At 45.2% G+C, this 22949-nt stretch overlaps 1 protein-coding gene across 1 annotated transcript in view; it reads right to left on the bottom strand.

Annotated features, from left to right (window-relative positions):
- Nucleotides 1-21975, bottom strand: part of LOC129822441 (protein mono-ADP-ribosyltransferase TIPARP-like) — a 32121-nt gene extending 10146 nt beyond the window's left edge. Inside the window, exons 1-4 of the mRNA XM_055880725.1 lie at nt 21674-21975; nt 19661-20697; nt 5100-5286; nt 489-676 (exon numbers count right to left, since the gene is read on the bottom strand). Coding sequence (XP_055736700.1) covers nt 489-676; nt 5100-5286; nt 19661-20664 — 1379 coding nt within the window. The 5' untranslated portion in view covers nt 20665-20697; nt 21674-21975. The remainder of the gene's footprint in view (nt 1-488; nt 677-5099; nt 5287-19660; nt 20698-21673) is intronic.
- Between the last annotated feature and the right edge of the window lie 974 nt (nt 21976-22949).

The raw sequence follows: 22949 nt of genomic DNA, 5'->3' as shown, positions 1-22949 counted from the left end.
AGTAATGGAGTATAAAAGTGTTATAGTATGGTAGTAATGGAGTATATACGTGTTATAGTATGGTAGTAATGGAGTATAAATGTTTTATAGTATTGTAGTAATGGCGTATAAAAGTGCTATAGTAGAGTAGTAATGGAGTATATAAGTGTTATAATATTGTAGTAATAGAGTGTATATGTGTTATAGTATAGTAGTAATGGAGTATAAAAGTGCTATAGTAGAGTAGTAATGGAGTATATAAGTGTTATAATATTGTAGTAATGGAGTATATAAGTGTTATAGTATAGTAGTAATGGAGTATATACGTGTTATTGTATTGTAGTAATGGAGTATATAAGTGTTATAGTAGAGTAGTAATGGAGTATAAAAGTGTTATAGTAGAGTAGTAATGGAGTATATAAGTGTTATAGTATTGTAGTAATGGAGTATATAAGTGCTATAGTAATATAGTAGATCTGAAACTAGTATAGAGGTAGTCCTGTACTCACTGTAGATGTGGCGTGAGGACCATGGAGGACAGGAAGAGGGGGCGTTTCTTGATCTGGCGTCGGAAGCCGAACACGGCGTTCTGCTGGAAGCCCTCTCTGATGTTGAGGATGTACTGGTTCTGTAGGGTGATGAAACGGACCTCCTTCAGACCACGACCACTAGCCTCCTCTATCAGACGCACTACCGGCTGGAGGGAGGGGGCGGGGGGGGAGAAAGAGAAGGATCGACGTTTAATTGGAGATATTATTTATTGTGGGGATTTATTCATCAGGAATAATAATGTGATTCAAAGTTGTTCCACCTAATATTGTTTAACTAAAACTTTTGACATGAATCTGCTTTAGACAGACATACAGACAAAGACGGAGAGAGAGAGAGACGGAGAGAGCGAAAGACGAAGAAAGAGAGAGCTCTGTACCAGGAGTTGGAACCGGTTCAGGGAACAAAACCGGAACGAAAATGATCTATACTGTTCCGGAACAGAATCGTTATTTTAAAAGCATGGGAACTGGTTAATGAAGTTATTTTACGTTCCGGGCATTGTTTTCTAACCCACAAAGCCCCTAAGCAAAGTCCTCACTCAGTCACTCAGAAACTTCTTCCAGTGTCAGACTGCCAGCTGAAAATCGTTGCCAGTGTGTGTTTAGGCTACCTGCCCTTCCCCCCTTCAAACCACAGGCTACTGTACGGACGTTACAAGCATGATCCAGAAATTAGGGAGAGATTTTTTATTACAGAAAAATTGATTCACTTTTTCAATGCTAGTTAAGAATATTATAGTTATCACATTTCACATTGGATTTGATTAACTACAAAAAGTTAAGACTTGATTTTATTTGAATTCTGCTGCCGCTCTGCAAACATAAGCGTGTTAGCTAGCTAGCTCTGGTCCGTCCAACTCTCGGAAGTTCAAAGTTCCTCCATAGAAACCACTCCTAGGCATAATTCTGTGGGCCTAATTCAGATAATACATGTCATAACAAGATGGTCATATCAAGTTGCTCAGAGCTTCTTGAAGCCTCATCCTCCATCCTCTCTCAACACCCATGCCCTATATACTTGTCTGTCCATTATGCATGTAAACAACTAGCTTGCCCGCTCCATAGCAAGTTGCTCTATCCGCACTGATTGGAGAAGTCATTTAAGGAACTAAAATGTCAAAAATTATAGATTTCACAGGTTAAAAAAGGAAACAGAGAGTTCAAAGGTTAACTTCTTTGTGATAGGGGGAAGCATTTTCACTTTTGGATTAATTGCATGCCCATAGTGAACTGCATCCTACTCTGTCCCAGATGCTAATATATGCATATTATTATTACTATTGGATATAAACCACTCTGAAGTGTCTAAAACTGTTTGAATGATGTCTGTGAGTATAACAGAACTCATATGGCAGGCAAAAACCTGAGAAAAAATCCAAACAGGAAGTGAGAATTCTGAGACTGGTCAATGTTCAACTCATCGCCGATTCAATACCCTGTAAGATATGGATCTGTTTCCACTTCCTACGCCTTCCACTAGATGTCAACAGTCTGTAGAACGTGGAATGAAGCCTCTACTGTGATGTTGAGCCGGATGGGAGGTGTTTCAGTCATTGGTCTGGCAGAATGCCAGTTCCTGGTCACGCGCATTCCAAACAATATCGTCTTGCTTTCCATAACTTCTAGAGACACAAAGGAATTCTCTGGTTGGAACGTTATTGGATAGTTATGATAACAACATCCTGAAGATTGATTCTCTACTTAGTTTGACCAGTTTATTCGACCCGTTATATAACTTTTTGAAGTTTTCGTCAGAGTTCGCCTGCATCTGCGCGAGCGTTTGGACATGTGCGCTAAACATGCTAGCAAAAGTAGCCACTTTAGACATAAGTAATGGACATTATTGTGGAACTAGGATTCCTGGGAGTGCATTCTGATGAAGATCATCAAAGGTAAGGGAATATTTATGATGTCATTTCGGATTTCTATTGACTCCAACATGGAGGAGAAATGTTGTTATATCTGAGCGCCGTTTCAGATTATTGCATGGTGTGCTTTTTCCATAAAGTCTTTTTGAAATCTGACACAGCGGTTGCATTAAGAACAAGTGTATCTTTAATTCTATGTAAAACATGTATCTTTCATCAAAGTTTATGATGAGTATTTCTGTTATTTGACGTGTCTCTCTGCAATTTCTCCGGATATTTTGGAGGCATTTCTGAACATGGCGCCAATGTAAACCGAGATTTGTGGATATAAATATGCACAATATCGAACAAAACATAAATGTATTGTGTAACATGATGTCCTATGAGTGTCAACTAATGAAGATCATCAAAGGTTAGTGATTCATTTTATCTCTATTTCTGCTTTTTGTGACTACCATCTTTGGCTGGGAAAATGGCTATGTTTTTCTGTGGCTATGTACTGACCTAACATAATCTTTTGGTGTGCTTTCGCCGTAAATCCTTTTTGAAATCAGACATGTGGGCTGGATTCACAACATGTGTAGCTTTAATTTGGTGACTTTCATGTGTGATTTCATGAAAGATAGATTTTTATAGTAATTTATTTGAATTTGGCACGCTACATTTTTTCTGGCTTTTGGCCAAGTGGGACCCACATATCCCAGAGAAGTTAAAAGAGGAAACAGAAAGGAGAGTTCAAAGGTTAAAAGAGGAAACAGAAAGGAGAGTTCAAAGGTTAAAAGAGGAAACAGAAAGGAGAGTTCAAAGGTTAAAAGAGGAAACAGAAAGGAGAGTTCAAAGGTTAAAAGAGGAAACAGAAAGGAGAGTTCAAAGGTTAAAAGAGGAAACAGAAAGGAGAGTTCAAAGGTTAAAAGAGGAAATATAAAGGAGAGTTCAAAGGTTAAAAGAGGAAACAGAAAGGAACCATATAAACCGATACATTGTTTGGAGTTCGACCGGTTCAGAAATACACTGCTCAAAAAAATAAAGGGAACACTTAAACAACATAATGTAACTCCAAGTCAATCACACTTCTGTGAAATCAAACTGTCCACTTAGGAAGCAACACTGATTGACAATACATTTCACATGCTGTTGTACAAATGGAATAGACAAAAAGTGGAAATTATAGGCAATTAGCAAGACACCCCCCAAAACAGGAGTGATTCTGCAGGTGGTGACCACAGACCACTTCTCAGTTCCTATGCTTCCTAGCTGATGTTTTGGTCACTTTTGAATGCTGGCGGTGCTCTCACTCTAGTGGTAGCATGAGACGGAGTCTACAACCCACACAAGTGGCTCAGGTAGTGCAGTTCATCCAGGATGGCACATCAATGCGAGCTGTGGCAAAAAGGTTTGCTGTGTCTGTCAGCGTAGTGTCCAGAGCATGGAGGCGCTACCAGGAGACAGGCCAGTACATCAGGAGACATGGAGGAGGCCGTAGGAGGGCAACAACCCAGCAGCAGGACCGCTACCTCCGCCTTTGTGCAAGGAGGAGCACTACCAGCGCCCTGCAAAATGACCTCCAGCAGGCCACAAATGTGCATGTGTCAGTATATGGTCTCACAAGGGGTCTGAGGATCTCATCTCGGTACCTAATGGCAGTCAGGCTACCTCTGGCGAGCACATGGAGGGCTGTGCGGCCCCACAAAGAAATGCCACCCCACACCATGACTGACCCATTGCCAAACCGGTCATGCTGGAGGATGTTGCAGGCAGCAGAACGTTCTCCATGGCGTCTCCAGACTCTGTCACGTCTGTCACAGGTGCTCATGTGCTCAGTGTGAACCTGCTTTCATCTGTGAAGAGCACAGGGCGCCAGTGGCGAATTTGCCAAACTTGGTGTTCTCTGGCAAATGCCAAACGTCCTGCACGGTGTTGGGCTGTAAGCACAACCCCCACCTGTGGACGTCGGGCCCTCATACCACCCTCATGAAGTCTGTTTCTGACCGTTTGAGCAGACACATGCACATTTGTGGCCTGCTGGAGGTCATTTTGCAGGGCGCTGGCAGTGCTCCTCCTTGCACAAAGGCGGAGGTAGCGGTCCTGCTGCTGGGTTGTTGCCCTCCTACGGCCTCCTCCACGTATCCTGATGTACTGGCCTGTCTCCTGGTAGCGCCTGCATGCTCTGGACACTACGCTGACAGACACAGCAAACCTTTTTGCCACAGTTCGCATTGATGTGCCATCCTGGATGAACTGCACTACCTGAGCCACTTGTGTGGGTTGTAGACTCCGTCTCATGCTACCACTAGAGTGAGAGCACCGCCAGCATTCAAAAGTGACCAAAACATCAGCCAGGAAGCATAGGAACTGAGAAGTGGTCTGTGGTCACCACCTGCAGAATCACTCTTGTTTTGGGGGGTGTCTTGCTAAGTGCCTATAATTTCCACCTTTTGTCTATTCCATTTGCACAACAGCATGTGAAATTTATTGTCAATCAGTGTTGCTTCCTAAGTGGACAGTTTGATTTCACAGAAGTGTGATTGACTTGGAGTTACATTGTGTTGTTTAAGTGTTCCCTTTATTTTTTTGAGCAGTGTATATTTTCCTGGTCGGAACGGTGGAACGGAAAGAAAATAATCGTGGTTCTGTTCAGAGAAGAACTTTTGGAAAATACTTTTGGTTCCAACCCCTGCTCTGAACACACACACTCACTCACCTCAGAGTATTCTCTCCAGCCGAAGTTGTCTCTGCAGTAGTATTTCCACACTGTGTGGCAGTTAGGGGTGGGGTTTGTGTTTGGGGGCGGGGCGGCAGGGCTGGAGGGAGTGGTCAACCGTCTGACACGGTCGAACTCCAGGTCACATACACGCATCGTAGTGAAGTCTAAAGAAAACACACGACCCCTAGGAGAGAAGAGGACACATGGTCAGTACCCCCCACACACACAGCCAATATCACTTGACGGACACATTCATCATGCAACATCACATAAAGCCGCCAGATATCACACGCTGCGGTCAACTGTAAATGTGCTATCTAGGTCAAGATCAGCCTTATGTAATGATGGATCACGAGAGAGAGATCTGGGGCCTGCTCACAAAATGGGACAAACACCAAATTGAGACTCTGCATGCAAAAATATCCTCCATGTACAACGTAGCACACCAAATAATGCATGCAAAGCAGAATTAGGCCGATACCCTCTAATTATCAAAATCCAGAAAGAGCCATTAAATTCTACAACCACCTAAAAGGAAGCAATTTCCAAACCTTCCAGAACAAAGCCATCACCTACAGAGAAATTAACCTGGAGAAGACTCCCCTAAGCAGGCTGGTCCTGGGGCTCTGTTCACAAACACTAACAGACCGCACAGAACCCCACATTTGAAAAATGTTTTAAAAAAAACTGAATTTGAAAACAAATCCAACAGTGTGACCTGTTTTCACAACATTGTAAATACAACTTATATTTATGTTTATTTATGTTCCATTTTGTAATTAAACTATTACAATATAACACCGTACCTATCCATAATATGACATTTGAAATGTCCTTATTCTTTGGAACCTTTTATGAGTGTAATGTTTTCTGTTAATTTTTATTGTTTTTTCACATTTGTTTATTATTTATTTCACTTGCTTTAGCAATGTCAACATATGTTTCCCATGCCAATAAAGCCCCTTGAAATGAATTGAATTGAGAGAGACCTCTGTCTTTGTCTGTGCTAGTCTGGGTCAAATCCTACCACCCCGCCCCCTACCACCGACCCACTAGCACCCCTCGGGCCCCTGGCAAGCTCTTTTCTGGGTCAGACATGCCCCTTACACATGCATGAGCAACGCATGCAGGCATACACACAAATATGTCATGCACACACACACACACACACTGTAGGCTGGCTGTGCTGTGGCTGTGTTAATGGGCTGATTGATCGTGGCTGGGAGACTAATGGAATTTGAGGTTAAAGGAGTCTGGACAGGCAGAGACAGAGAGGTGTGACAAGCTGTGCGTGTATGTGTGACAGGTGAAACAAAATGTGTGTGGACAGTTAAGGCTCTCCCGCATGCTTCCCAGCCAAAACAGTTCAGAAGAGTTTGTGCATATATTGATGACGACATTCTGTGACGTTGTTTGTTTGGTCTTTTGTGAGGATTTTCTCGGCTGTTCGGGCACACAACATTTCTTCTGGAGGCAAGCCCAAGTTCGGAGCCGAAGTCTAAGCCCCTTCGTCGGTGATTGGTCAACAGTAGGGATTCTTCAATAAAGTCTTTGTTTTCATGCACATGTTTTCATTGAGACATACTGTACTAAACATCTTAGTTAGATGTCAAATTGCGTGACTAAGATCTCTTCGTCAAAAACGTCAAAATTATTAACAGATTTCTTGAGTTATCTTAGATTCATTCGGACTATTTTAAGGAAGTGTATACTGGCTATGGTGTCTCAAAATGGACAAACAGTACTATTGCCACGTTTTTCAAGCAAAGGTCTTTTAAGGGAGTATGCGAGCAAACTCGATCGGTTCGGCCAGCAGAGTTCTGCTAGGGGCCAGCCGGGTTCTGCTAGGGGCCAGCCGGGTTCTGCTAGGGGCCAGCCGGGTTCTGCTAGGGGCCAGCCGGGTTCTGCTAGGGGCCAGGCGGGTTCTGCTAGGGGCCAGCCGGGTTCTGCTAGGGGCCAGCCGGGTTCTGCTAGGGGCCAGGCGGGTTCTGCTAGGAGCCAGCCGGGTTCTGCTAGGGGCCAGCCGGGTTCTGCTAGGGGCCAGCCGGGTTCTGCTAGGGGCCAGCCGGGTTCTGCTAGGGGCCAGGCGGGTTCTGCTAGGGGCCAGGCGGGTTCTGCTAGGAGCCAGCCGGGTTCTGCTAGGGGCCAGCCGGGTTCTGCTAGGGGCCAGCCGGGTTCTGCTAGGGGCCAGCCGGGTTCTGCTAGGGGCCAGCCGGGTTCTGCTAGGAGCCAGCCGAACTGAAGCATGCTGACTCCTTTGGTGTGTGTTTTGGTGGCCTGCGTGGTTTGTGTAGCTTACAAGATACATTTTCCTTCACAGCTCAGCTAGCCACTAGACTCTAGTCCACTGCCCAGTACATAGTTCACAGCTCAGCTACCTATGATAGCCAAAATATCACGTTTTAATTATAAACAAAGAGGCAGAGGAATCATCTGTCAAAATGAATAGAAACGCCCCGCAAACACACCATCCTATGCCCAGCTCCAGCTCAACCACACATGACTCTACAGTTATGCGTTCATTGACTCACGACAGCTGAGAGAAGTGAAACTCACTTTACCAAAAAAAGTGTCAAGTCATAGTTTTACCCAATAAAGGAATCATTCAGCGGTTTTCTGAGACACACACATCGCTACACTGCTCTTGAAACCATACAGTCGTTGGTGTTTACAGAAACGTGAATACATTTCACACGCACACACACATTTCACACGCACACACACATTTCACACGCACACACACATTTCACACACACATTTCTCACGCACACACACATTTCTCACGCACACACACATTTCTCACGCACACACACATTTCTCACGCACACACACATTTCACACGCACATTTCTCATGCACACACACATTTCTCACGCACACACACATTTCTCACGCACACACACATTTCTCACGCACACACATTTCACACACATTGATTACCGTTTCTGTTTACACTAACTAGAAGTGTGGCGGTGCGTGTGAGGAACTGAAATAGGGATCTGCTACTGCTCTCTCGTGCATCACAACCACCAGCCTGCTATCTATCCATTTCTATCATATGGGTAACGCTAAAGTCATTTTAGGTTCTGGTAAAGAATAAACGCTTTTGTTCACTTTGCAAGAACAAAATTGTTTGTTAACAAAAGAGTTGTCACAGGTATTTTGGGAAAGAATATATATATATTTTTTTTTAATGATTGGACCAGCAACATACATGATAATACATGACAAATGAGAGGTGAGAGAAGGCATCAGGAAAGGAGGAAGAGGAACAGAAAGAGGATGAAGACAAATACAGAGAGAGAACAGGAGAGAGGCAGGAACGGGCTGCATTGTCAAAGTAGAGTATGTTCCGTTCTCTCTGTTCTCTCCTCTTCTTTGTTCTGCTCCCTCGGTTCTCTTTCCCTCTCTGTCTTCCCTCATTTGACTCCTCTCTCAGTACAGAACTGTCTCTGCCTGCCACACAACACTAACAAGAGAGCATGGCCCTCTGGCAGGGCTCTGTGTGTTTTTTAGGCTCGGGCAGTATACAGATGTGTTCATAGCGTCATACCGTCCTTGTCTCATCCCTGGATTTACGGTATTACTGGCATAGCACACAAGGGGGCGTTAAAATGCAAGAAAAGTCCATTGGGCCTCTATTACCGGAATGCTAACAACATTTGCACAAACTAATAGCAAAATCACAGATGCTGTTCGCTAAATGCTAACGAGCAAAAACGAACAAGCTAATTGCAAAGAAAGGCAAATACAGCTCATAAAGTTAAACAAGCATAGCTAGTATGTCATTTTCGGTGAGTGTGGACATTTACAAGCATAAAGTGAACAAGAGAAATTGTGCAGAAGAACAAAGTTGTGATCCATGTTTTTCGGGAAGGAACAGCAGCATGTGTACACGTAACCAGATGGGAGAAGAAGAGAGGAGAAAAGAGAACACACCAGTAGGAAGCACAGGGAGAAACATGTCAGCTGTACACAACAGCTCTCTGACTTCTGGCAGAAAGACATTACTAGATATCTGATGACTAACATTTAGTAGTGAATTGCAGACAAGTTTAACTTCATTACCTCGTGGGCCACACAACAGAGACTCGTACTTAGTTTTAGAACGTTATGGACTGCAGATATTAACTTAAACATTTGCTACAAATATTAACATTTATTGAAGAAAAAATCATTTTGAGAATAAAAAAAAAAACTTTTATACGGTATATCGCCCAAGACTAGTGTGTGGACATCTTTGCTTACGTTCCCTCTGTATTGTTGGGAAGGGCCCGTCAGTAAGCATTTCCTGTTGTTTACCAAGCATGTGACAAATAAAATAGGATTTGATTGAACTATACTTGTGGGGAATAGAAGTCATTTTGCCAGTCCCCACAAGGAAAAATGCTATTTCTAGAGGGTTTCGGGTTGGAATTGGTGTTAGGTTTTGGGGTTAAGGTTAGGCAAAATAAGATTTTTAATAGGAATCAATTGTGTGTGTGTCCACAAGGTTAGTAAAACAAGAGTCATGAGGAATGTGTGAACTGTCACATTTATGAGCAGAATGGAACTACAGCCAATCACGCTACACTCCATCTCACCACAAACACACACGGCCTCCAAATAGAACAGTCATCTCATTCCAGACATCACAGTACACTTCACTACAGAGCCCCCTCCTGATTATATTACACACCTAGAGCAGCTACAAGCCGAAAACAAGGGCTTATAACAAGTTAACTACAATATACCATATAGATACACATATACACACTCTCTCTCTGCTCCTCCTGTCTCCCTCCAGCCCTTCCCCCCTCTCCTCCTCTGTCTCCCTCCAGCCCTTCCCCCCTCTGTCTCCCTCCAGCCCTTCCCCTCCTCTGTCTCCCTCCAGCCCTTCCCCTCCTCTGTCTCCCTCCAGCCCTTCCCCCCCTCTGTCTCCCTCCAGCCCTTCCCCTCCTCTGTCTCCCTCCAGCCCTTCCCCTCCTCTGTCTCCCTCCAGCCCTTCCCCTCCTCTGTCTCCCTCCAGCCCTTCCCCTCCTCTGTCTCCCTCCAGCCCTTCCCCTCCTCTGTCTCCCTCCAGCCCTCACCCTGTCTCCCTCCAGCCCTTCCCCCCTCTCCTCCTCTGTCTCTCTCCAGCCCTCCCCCTGTCTCCCTCCAGCCCTCCCCCTGTCTCCCTCCAGCCCTCACCCTGTCTCCCTCCAGCCCTCACCCTGTCTCCCTCCAGCCCTCACCCTGTCTCCCTCCAGCCCTCACCCTGTCTCCCTCCAGCCCTCACCCTGTCTCCCTCCAGCCCTCACCCTGTCTCCCTCCAGCCCTCACCCTGTCTCCCTCCAGCCCTCACCCTGTCTCCCTCCAGCCCTCACCCTTTCTCTCTGGGCCAGATATGTAGCTTCATTCTAATAATAAAATTCCGCTGGTTAAATTAAGTGCACAGAGTGAGTCTTGGAGTTCATTAAGAGAGCCAATCAAATGCCAGACACAGTCCAAAGACACACCCCTTTTTGGAAGAGCCAGCACTCAAAGCCTGGCTTAAAATTTGGCCTTTTGCAAAGACACACCCTTACTGAACACACACACCTCAAATTCATTTCAGGTCATACCCTGAGAACAGTGAGAGCGGCTGAGAACTGTTTGCTCATTTGAGAAGACTAAAAAGTAATTTAGCCCTGGGGTGAGAGAAGAACAGAAAGCGTGAGAGAGATGGGGTTGAAAAGAGGAGTGTAGACAGAGAGGAGGAGTGTGAGAAAAAGAGATGGAGGGAGGGAGTAGGGAGGGAGGGAGGGACAGAGTGAGTAGGAGGAGTTTGAGTCAGTTGGAGCTGTGACATCTTGGAGGAAGGTCATGGTTACAACACCCTTTGATGTCCCAACGGACCAATCACAGAGCAGTACTGGAATCACCACGGTAACAGGGGAAACATTATTGTCAGGTGAAACGATTAGGTCACACACACACACACACACACACACACACACACACACACACACACACACACACACACACACACACCTCCTCGAATGCAGGGCACAGTCAACTGAAGTTAGGATTGACACAGACAGATACCTACGACAGACACAGACAGACAGACACCTACACCCACGACAGACAGACAGACACTGTAGTTGAAATGACAGATGTAATGAGTTCAAGCCTGGAGTGTGTTTCAAATAAAGAGGGGGGGGGGGGGGACTGATAATTACCCCCCGCCCCTTCAGGACTCTGTCACACACACCTCTGGGGCAGCTTGGGTTTGTCATCTCAGACATGGGAGTGTGAGGAGACAAAGAGACAGAGGGTGGCCTCTAGATCCAACCCTATACCAATCCCTCTCTCACCCACAGACATCAGCACAATTTAAGGCAGCTCAAACTCGCTTGTACACACCCCAGGACTTTCTGACGGTCACACCTGCATGCCCGCATCAGTCACGCTCCCGAGAGCGTCACTGACTAGAACCAGATAAATTCACACGCAGTCACACACACACACAAGCCAGTGAACCGATCCTACTGAGGTTGATGTGGGCTCCAAATGTTACACCATGACACACATACCCCAGTGACACATACATACAAGAAGTCACTTTGGTGAGGAGGACAAGGTGTACACACTGGGTTATCCTCACTTCCTCATATAGAGAGATGAAACACTGTTCCTTCTCCTGTATTTGGTTCAGTTTACCAGAAACCACAACACACTCACTTCACTTCCCTCCATCACCCAGTTTGTGGGGAGATGTTGATGAGAGGTACAATTTGAGAGGGGCAGGGTGAGGATAGGGAGAGAGAGAAAACAAGAGATGCTGGAGGGATAGGAGAGGAAATAGCTTCAGAATAGAAGTACGGAAGCCTCCAGGCACGAACACTCACAGGCCCAGAGAGAGACAGAGAGACAGAGAGAGAAGAGAGACAGAGAGAGAAGGTAGAGGCTGAGTAATGGAAGGCAGGGCAACCCAGACCTCGCCCCAGTGAATCATTTCATAGGCAGTCTGACACGTTATCTCCTCACACACACGCAAGTAGCACACACCACACCACACACGCAAGTAGCACACAGACATAAGCAAGGAAGCACACACACACACACGCAAGAAAACATTCACCCACACGCACAAAGGATACACACACACACAGGTCAGGCTACACATTGTCTGAGAAATTATATTTTCTGACAAACAGTGGCACACACACACACACACACACACACACACACACACACACACACACACACACACAGAGAAGCAAATCACATACACCTGGTGTCAGGTCACTCTGTCCTTGGTGCTCAGTGACTCTGTGTCAGTTAATGACGTGTGAACCATTTACTGCATGTCCAACAAAAGGCTCTCTCACACACACACACACACACACACACACACACACACACACACACACACACACACACACACACACATTACATAAAATATTCCTGTCACGGGGATGAGGGTAGGTAAAAAGCAAATCATGTGTTAAGTGATGACTATTCCTCTCTCTATGTAACTGTAGATGGCTAGAGGAATCCTGAGACAAGAGGATGAGAGTTGAGTCCTTCCTTCCTGGGTATTATTTGGATGGGATTAACCTATAGTCTCATACAACCATGATGGACCCCCCCCCCACACACACACACACTCTGCTAGATCAAATGGACATTTTTGCTGTACATATCAAAAACGCCTCCCTGCAGTTTATGTCCCAACTCAAATCAAAAACAAAAAAAGTAAGTCTCCATTTTCACTTTGTTTAGATGTTGAAATCCAGCGGCCTGGATAAGATTATGCTTCTTTTTCAGAATGAGAACGAGTTGACAATTCCTTATATAAATGTGTATTTTTATGCTCAATGTACATTTATAAAACACAGACTAGACAGCTAGCATTTAAATCTGTGGCTAAAATGCTAGCTGTATGTGGTACCTACCAGGCTGCGCGTGACAGAAACTGACCATAACATTTCCCACAATTGTATTCCTTGATCCCCCCCGTTTTAGAAGGGTCTCTGCTCTACATTTCGAGTTGTGACATAAAAACGGGGGGTATCACTAGAAAGGATATTGGGGATGTTGGCAATGAGGCCCTGTATCTACTTTCCCCAGAGTCAGATGAACTCCTGGATACCATTTCTATGTCAACGTGTCCAATATGAAGGAAGTTAAGCGGTAGTTTTGCGGGTAAATGCTAACTTGCGTTAGCGCAATGACAAAGTCAATCAATCAAATGTATTTATAAAGCCCTTTTTACATCAGCCGATGTCACAAAGTGCTGTACAGAAACCCAGCCTAAAACCCCAAACAGCAAGCAATGCAGGTGTAGAAGCACGGTGGCTAGGAAAAACTCCCTAGAAAGGCCAAAACCTAGGAAGAAACCTAGAGAGGAACCAGGCTCTGAGGGGTGGCCAGTCCTCTTCTGGCTGTGTCGGGTGGAAAGTAATGAACTAGCATTCTTAGCAGTATCCGTTTAAGTGCTCCTCTATTATATCTCACACACACACACACACACACACACACACACACACACACACACACACACACACACACACACACACACACAGAGAGAGAGAGATCTGACTACTGATCGGTCACTGTCACAGTACGAGGAACAAAAGACGCCCCTGCTGTGTTCCGACTTGGTACCGACAAACTGGCCATTTCTACTTGTAGAATCACAATGCTCGTCACCGGCCGAGAACATGACTTTGAGACAATTAGAAGGCACGAATCTCGACGCTGGGGAGCCGACAGAAGTCAAATCAAATCGAATTTTATTGGTCACAAACATGGTTAGCAGATGTTAATGCGAGTGTAGCAAAATGCTTGTGCTTCTAGTTCCGACCGTGCAGTAATATCTAAGTGACAATTAAAAGTTGTCACCTTTCCTGATGTAAACTACTCCCCCTTGCGTCACAATTGTTATAACTAAAACAATAAAACTACTAAAAATAAATTCTAATTAATTTGATATGTCGCCCAGCCGTAATGGAGGAGAGATGAGGGGGAGACATGACCGTTTGTGTCCGGAGAGGAATGGGACTGAGTGGACACTTTACAGCCCAACCTCTGGCCACTAGTCCTGCATCACACGCACTGACTGACAGACAGTCCGACTCAAATCATTCACATACTGTATAGGACATAGAAACATGTTGAGATGGTAAACACAGACACACATACAGAAGGAATTATTAACTCCCTCTCCCATGTTCACAGTCACACACATGCCCTCTCACACCAGACAGGTCACCCGTGATACAGGTCATTATTCCACGTCCATCCGTGTCTGAGGACGTCGGGAGATGACGTGGAAATCGTCCACTAAGCGGCAACAACGTGCGCTGTTCCCTTCTAGATGGTTTCAGTTTTGCTCGGGCGTTGTGGACGGGAACAGCGGATGGCTGTGGTTCAAACGTTTGTTCGAATCCAGCGACAGGAAGTCGTTTTTGATATTTTTGTCTTTAGCCTATTGCAAACCGTAACCCTTAACCATTCAGAGTTAATGACTAACCTTAACCATTCAGAGTTAATGCCTAACCTTAACCATTCAGAGTTAATGACTAACCTTAACCATTCAGAGTTAATGACTAACCTTAACCATTCAGAGTTAATGCCTAACCTTAACCATTCAGAGTTAATGCCTAACCTTAACCATTCAGAGTTAATGCCTAACCTTAACCATTCAGAGTTAATGCCTAACCTTAACCATTCAGACGTAATGCCTAACCTTAACCATTCAGACTTAATGCCTAACCTTAACCATTCAGAGTTAATGACTAAACGTAACATTAAACACTTTGAAATTTGGCATGTGAGAAACATGGATGAACGTTTAATTCTCACGTGAGACTGTGAGAGCTTGTTCCTCACACACAAATACTGACACATGCCAGCCGACTCTCACTCCATCTCTCACAAACACACACGGCAGCGGCTGCCAAATAAGTCTGTTGCCATGTTGACGGCCTGGCTTGTTTTGTCCTCTGCTGCTCTTCAGATAACAGCTGTTATCAACTGCATTCAGTTACTATGGCAACACAACATCACCCAGGGGGTGTGTGTGTGTTTAATGGGGGGGGGGGGGGGGGGGGTCTTCCAGATCCACATCTGATAGACTCTGGAAAATAAGTACCGTTTTACTTGCTTAAATGTGAATATAAATTCTGAGCATGTCGGGACCATGCCGGGAGCGTATTGGAGGCCGCTGTTTGAAATTGGATGGTCTAACACTTCACAACAGTAAGCAATAAAGAAGAAAACTAAAACCCTTTAAAAAGACTAATGGGAAGTATTTGAAACGTAAATACAAGTCCTACAGTCTGTCTATATACTGACTGTTACAATGTCTACTTTGGTTTTCTGAGAGAATGTAAGAAAAGGTTTCTTAACTGTATTTATTGGTACACAGCCACTCTATAGGTCATTACACTGGTACACAGCCATTCTATAGGTCATTACACTGGTACACAGCCATTCTATAGGTCATTACACTGGTACACAGCCACTCTATAGGTCATTACACTGGTACACAGCCACTCTCTAGGTGATTACACTGGTACACAGCCATTCTATAGGTGATTACACTGGCACACAGCCATTCTATAGGTGATTACACTGGTACACAGCCATTCTATAGGTCATTACACTGGTACACAGCCACTCTCTAGGTGATTACACTGGTACACAGCCATTCTATAGGTGATTACACTGGTACACAGCCATTCTATAGGTGATTACACTGGCACACAGCCATTCTATAGGTGATTACACTGGTACACAGCCATTCTCTAGGTCATTACACTGGTACACAGCCACTCTCTAGGTGATTACACTGGTACACAGCCATTCTATAGGTGATTACACTGGTACACAGCCATTCTATAGGTGATTACACTGGTACACAGCCACTCTCTAGGTGATTACACTGGTACACAGCCATTCTATAGGTCATTACACTGGTACACAGCCATTCTATAGGTGATTACACTGGCACACAGCCATTCTATAGGTGATTACACTGGCACACAGCCATTCTATAGGTGATTACACTGGCACACAGCCACTCTATAGGTGATTACACTGGCACACAGCCACTCTATAGGTGATTACACTGGTACACAGCCACTCTATAGGTGATTACACTGGTACACAGCCATTCTATAGGTGATTACACTGGCACACAGCCATTCTATAGGTGATTACACTGGCACACAGCCATTCTATAGGTCATTACACTGGTACACAGCCATTCTATAGGTGATTACACTGGCACACAGCCATTCTATAGGTGATTACACTGGCACACAGCCATTCTATAGGTGATTACACTGGCACACAGCCATTCTATAGGTCATTACACTGGTACACAGCCACTCTCTAGGTGATTACACTGGTACACAGCCATTCTATAGGTCATTACACTGGTACACAGCCATTCTATAGGTGATTACACTGGCACACAGCCACTCTATAGGTGATTACACTGGCACACAGCCACTCTATAGGTGATTACACTGGTACACAGCCACTCTATAGGTGATTACACTGGTACACAGCCACTCTATAGGTGATTACACTGGTACACAGCCACTCTATAGGTGATTACACTGGTACACAGCCACTCTATAGGTGATTACACTGGCACACAGCCATTCTATAGGTGATTACACTGGCACACAGCCACTCTATAGGTGATTACACTGGTACACAGCCACTCTATAGGTCATTACACTGGCACACAGCCATTCTATAGGTGATTACACTGGCACACAGCCACTCTATAGGTCATTACACTGGCACACAGCCACTCTATAGGTCATTACACTGGTACACAGCCACTCTCTAGGTGATTACACTGGTACACAGCCATTCTATAGGTGATTACACTGGCACACAGCCACTCTATAGGTCATTACACTGGTACACAGCCATTCTATAGGTGATTACACTGGCACACAGCCATTCTATAGGTGATTACACTGGTACACAGCCACTCTCTAGGTGATTACACTGGTACACAGCCACTCTCTAGGTGATTACACTGGTACACAGCCACTCTATAGGTGATTACACTGGTACACAGCCACTCTATAGGTGATTACACTGGCACACAGCCACTCTATAGCTGATTACACTGGCACACAGCCACTTTCTAGGTGATTACACTGGTACACAGCCACTCTCTAGGTGATTACACTGGTACACGGCCACTCTCTAGGTGATTACACTGGTACACAGCCACTCTCTAGGTGATTACACTGGTACACAGCCATTCTATAGGTGATTACACTGGTACACAGCCACTCTATAGGTGATTACACTGGTACACAGCCACTCTCTAGGTGATTACACTGGTACACAGCCACTCTATAGGTGATTACACTGGTACACAGCCACTCTATAGGTGATTACACTGGTACACAGCCACTCTATAGGTGATTACACTGGCACACAGCCACTCTATAGCTGATTACACTGGTACACAGCCACTTTCTAGGTGATTACACTGGTACACAGCCACTCTATAGGTGATTACACTGGTACACGGCCACTCTCTAGGTGATTACACTGGTACACGGCCACTCTCTAGGTGATTACACTGGTACACGGCCACTCTCTAGGTGATTACACTGGTACACGGCCACTCTCTAGGTGATTACACTGGTACACAGCCACTCTATAGGTGATTACACTGGTACACAGCCACTCTATAGGTGATTACACTGGCACACAGCCATTCTCTAGGTGATTACACTGGTACACAGCCACTCTCTATGTGATTACACTGGTACACAGCCATTCTATAGGTGATTACACTGGTACACAGCCACTCTCTAGGTGATTACACTGGCACACAGCCATTCTCTAGGTGATTACACTGGTACACAGCCACTCTCTATGTGATTACACTGGTACACAGCCATTCTATAGGTCATTACACTGGTACACAGCCACTCTCTATGTGATTACACTGGTACACAGCCATTCTATAGGTCATTACACTGGTACACAGCCACTCTATAGGTGATTACACTGGTACACAGCCACTCTATAGGTGATTACACTGGTACACAGCCATTCTATAGGTCATTACACTGGTACACAGCCACTCTATAGGTGATTACACTGGTACACAGCCACTCTATAGGTCACTACACTGGTACACAGCCATTCTATAGGTCACTACACTGGTACACAGCCATTCTATAGGTGATTACACTGGTACACAGCCACTCTATAGGTCATTACACTGGTACACAGCCACTCTATAGGTCATTACACTGGTACACAGCCATTCTATAGGTGATTACACTGGTACACAGCCATTCTCTAGGTGATTACACTGGTACACAGCCATTCTATAGGTCATTACACTGGTACACAGACATTCTATAGGTGATTACACTGGTAGTTACTGTGGTATTATTTTGGCTCTGTATACAGACTGGCCATTTATAATGTTTGGAAACTGACACTACTCAACTAAGTTGCTATCACCAACACCTAATACAGTAACTTTAGACCCATGTGAGTATGTTGCATATTCAAATAAGAGCTTGACTTCATCTGGGTTCTCATGGACAGGTGCATATCCTGTGGGGGGGAAGGTTTGCATGTAGTTTCACTTTAAAACCTAAAGTCAACAACACACACACACGCAGTCACACACAGAGACACACACGCAGTCACACACAGAGACACACACGCAGTCACACACAGAGACACACACGCAGTCACACACAGAGACACACACGCAGTCACACACACGCAGTCACACACAGAGACACACACACGCAGTCACACACAGAGACACACACACGCAGTCACACACAGAGACACACACAGAGACACACACACGCAGTCACACACAGAGACACACACGCAGTCACACACAGAGACACACACGCAGTCACACACAGAGACACACACGCAGTCACACACAGAGATACACACGCAGTCACACACAGAAACACATACACGGGCCCCTCAGTTCCCTGAATAACTTGTGAGGTGTGTGTGGTGACATAGCTAACTGCGTCATTGTGTGAATGTGGGGTGTATAGCTTGAATCAGAGCACACTTTGTATGCCTGTCTGCTAGTGCCTGCCAAGTGCTTGTGTGTGTGTGTGTTCGTGAGAGAGACAGCCAGTGCGTGTGTGTGTGTGTGTTCGTGAGAGAGACAGCCAGTGCGTGTGTGTCAGTGACCGCGCCAGGCAGCAGTAGGTCATGCAAGTTCCCAGCTCTAAGCTGCCATGGGTACAGCACTTCCTGGTTTGAGCTGTTTCAACCAATGAGAAGGCTGGGTTTGGGAGCAGAAAGAGCACACACGCTATTGCAGGAACTCAACGTGCCATAAGAATGACAATTAAAAATAAGAACTGAGATAGGGGAAGTCGGGAACCAAAACGACTCAGTCAGTTAATCATTACAACACACACACCTACTGAAACTGAGATATCAAACACCATACCTTTTTCATATCAAAGCACTCCTGTCTTAAAACTGTAAATACAATCTCAGCTCTATGAGGCTACATTCATATAGAACATAAAACTGGAGGAACCACTGTAACTAAATAAAAGCACTTACTGAAACTTGAGCCTGACTTGTTCATTGTCCGGGTTGCAATAAAGCCTCTCCAACTGATCCTGTGAATCATCCGCAAGGCTTTGCCAGCTTTCAGTATCACTCCTGCAGATCTGCCAGTGATAGGGTAGCACAGTATGGTGGTAAGCGCAGTCACTCCCGTACACACACAACCCCTGCAGGAAATCCACGCAGATGGAAACGGAGTCGGCTTGGTGCGTGTGATACTGGAGCTGGGTTAGCAGATCAAACACTAGATCCAGGGAGGCCTCTTCGCTTTTATCCTGAAATATCTCGCCTTTGTCGGTCTGAAGACCGGGGGTGTTCTTATTGTCTTTAATGGTGAGGCAAGTTGCCCCCCGCAAGGCTTTAGAAGCAAATAGGTCAATCATCGTGTTTCCCCCCTCGCTTGGAGGGGATACTAGAGGGGTATCAGGTGTGGGGGGTGCCACCGCCACATCTCGCGCCCGCGGGTGAAGTTTGAGCTGGAATCTGCGCTCGTTAGAGTCTACTGTCACACGCTGGAGATCGACCGGCACCTTGGTTACCCCCCCCTCTGTCTCCTCCAACTCAGCGGCGGCGTCCGCCATTTCCGTGTCACCGGTAATCATAGCCGTTACACCGGTAGCTGACGATTCTTTCCGGCACACAGGCCCACCAATCCGTGCCTGTTTGACCACCACAGCAGTGCACAGGTTCCCAGCTGTCCTTGGCGGAGGGTTCCTGGGGACAAACACTCCGTCTCCCGTAACAAGAGCTTCCGTACTCAGTAATGTGGTCAGGATCGGGTCCTGGAGTGCACGGAGGCATTTTGAGTCCAGTTTCCTCTGTTTGTGTTTATTTTTTAAATAGGGCTTCACTAACGGGATTTTATTGCTAAGTCTAATAGATTGTTCCGTGAATTCCCGGTCCCCTATACTCATATCCAGAGCTATTCCCGTTCCACCGCCAAGGGCCTTGTCGGTTGAGTCTGTCGGTTTCTGTAGGATATGCAAAGCTTTATCCATGGTCACCAGGGGCACTCCTAAAACCCGGCAGTCCTGAAAGATAGATAGAGAAATGAGAAGAGAGACAGACAGAGTGTGAGAGAAATAACCACAGATGGAAAATAATAACTCAAATGTATGCCTCATAGGTTTCGAAAGTCCTGGGCATGTGTCATTTGATCAACTGTTAGTCAGCAACCTTGACAGAGTCAATAACCATTGCATTTTATCGGGTGTAAAACAATAAGCGCAATCTTGGAAAACCCATCGTTTACTTTCCTGGGTAATGTTAAACTGATAAAACAGAAACTAGAACGTTGACCATTGATAGCCCTTCAATCTAGAATATTGAATAGTTGGTTAGGAAAGTCTCCCAAACTTAGAAACAATTTGATTATATTATTGTTCTGTCAATGACGGGCGTCATGATGCAATCACAGCGCGTATAAACTACTGTACTGCGCGATACAATCATTGTCGCACGATAACAAAACGTTCTCGAGAGAGTATTTTGATCACCGGAGGTAGATACACGGGGTCTACGGAATACGTGCCAGTTATAAATCGCTGCTCGAGCAAGTTTGCACGTAGGCCTACAGACACACACAGAGACGAGGGGGACTGCGTCGAATAACACAAAGACACGATCCTGACACTGCATTTTCCCGTTGTAACGCACATCAAAAAGCCTACATCTTCTATATACATCGTATAGGTCCTAGCCTACGATGTTAATACCCGCATTTCGGTAGGTTTTATCCGCGAAAACACGGTGGATGTTTGAGATGAACTACACTAAAGCCGATCTGCAGAACGTAGTAGACTGCTATATCATTTATAAAATGTAAAAATGCCCTTCCAGCAATCATGAAGATCTGGTGTGCTGCGCAAAATAACTAGGCTACAATATAGTCGATCTCCACACATACTGCTGCATAGACGTCCCGGCTGGGTGATTTATTATAGCGTTGCTTTCACAGAGCCCGTTTAGAATACAAAGCGTCCAGACACACACATATCATATTCCTACCTGCGTAAAATCCGTTCAATCTCTTCTGTGAAATTGTCTCCTTCGCCACTTAATCCCTGTCCGGTCATGAATGTAGCGATATGTCGATCTGCGTTTGGGCTGCTGGTCCGGGGCTGGGGCAATGCGTGACAAAGCCGCTGTTTCGTCGTTCTGCACTGAGCTCAATTCCGCCAACTCCTGTGTTGGATAGAGGCAAGTCGCAGCTGTTGCAATGGACGCTCAGTCCTCTCAGCCACTCACGGCGCTCCTCGCCCGGTCGAGGGATGGGATTTGGCATCAAAGGAGAAGAGAGAGAGAGGAGGAAAAAACGAAACTGGTGTGTCATAGGGGGAGGAAAAGCAGGAAGTTGTGCTGCGTTCGTCAGGCGCCTGACCAGTAGTATAAATATGTCTACTAAGTGCAGGGAGTTGGGTGGTCTCCCCCCTCTTTGTTTCTGTGATACTGACTGACTGGAAAGGTTTCTGGTTGTTAGCATATATTCAAACAGCATTTCCAGTAGACGTACAGGACGAAGGGGATTATGGTAGGACAAACACAGTAAATAGGCCTGTGACAGGACACAGAGGCAGAGGCATCAAGCCAGTAGGGGGGGACGTGGCCCCTCAGATTTGTCCTGTTTAAAAACAAATAACTATGAAACTAGCTATCTTCTCTCTTCTTCAGTAATACTACTAGCTACCTAGCAATTTGATGAAGTAGGCGTTAGCTTGCCCAGATAGGTTTTCAATCTCCCAACCTCATAACTAACTACCCAGAAGACATTTCAGGCTATTAGTGAAGTTAGAGTAGCTATCTTGCCTAACTATTTTAGCAGAAATGCATGCTGGCAAGTTCGATAGACTTTAGAAAAGCAAGCAATTACTAAATGTACTGAATAAGTCACGTTACTTTCAATCTTTTACTCAGATTTTAACAGGCATGCAGAGAAGCATATTTAGTTTATTTAAAAAAAGAACCACCAGTCAGGAGGATACAGACATCTGAAGAGATATACTTAGATATGCAGAACTAGACAAAACAATTTTTTTACATAGAAATTAGCATAATATTTATGGCTCTAGATTACAGGAAAAAGTGGTTTCAGGTGCTTGAAAAATGCTCAATTCAAGCCCCCTCTCCAGACCAACCCCAAACCATATCACATACTTAGTGCCCCTACACAGTCACCGTGATCCTACCGAAACCTACAGGTTGCCTGTAGAACTATTACACAGAACTACAATAATAGCCTAATAGGTAAAACATTGGTTGTTTATCTATGCAACACACATTCAGA

Source organism: Salvelinus fontinalis, chromosome 24, assembly GCF_029448725.1.
Source record: "Salvelinus fontinalis isolate EN_2023a chromosome 24, ASM2944872v1, whole genome shotgun sequence".
Taxonomy (NCBI): Eukaryota; Metazoa; Chordata; class Actinopteri; order Salmoniformes; family Salmonidae; genus Salvelinus; species Salvelinus fontinalis.
This window is presented reverse-complemented; position numbering and strand designations above follow the sequence as displayed.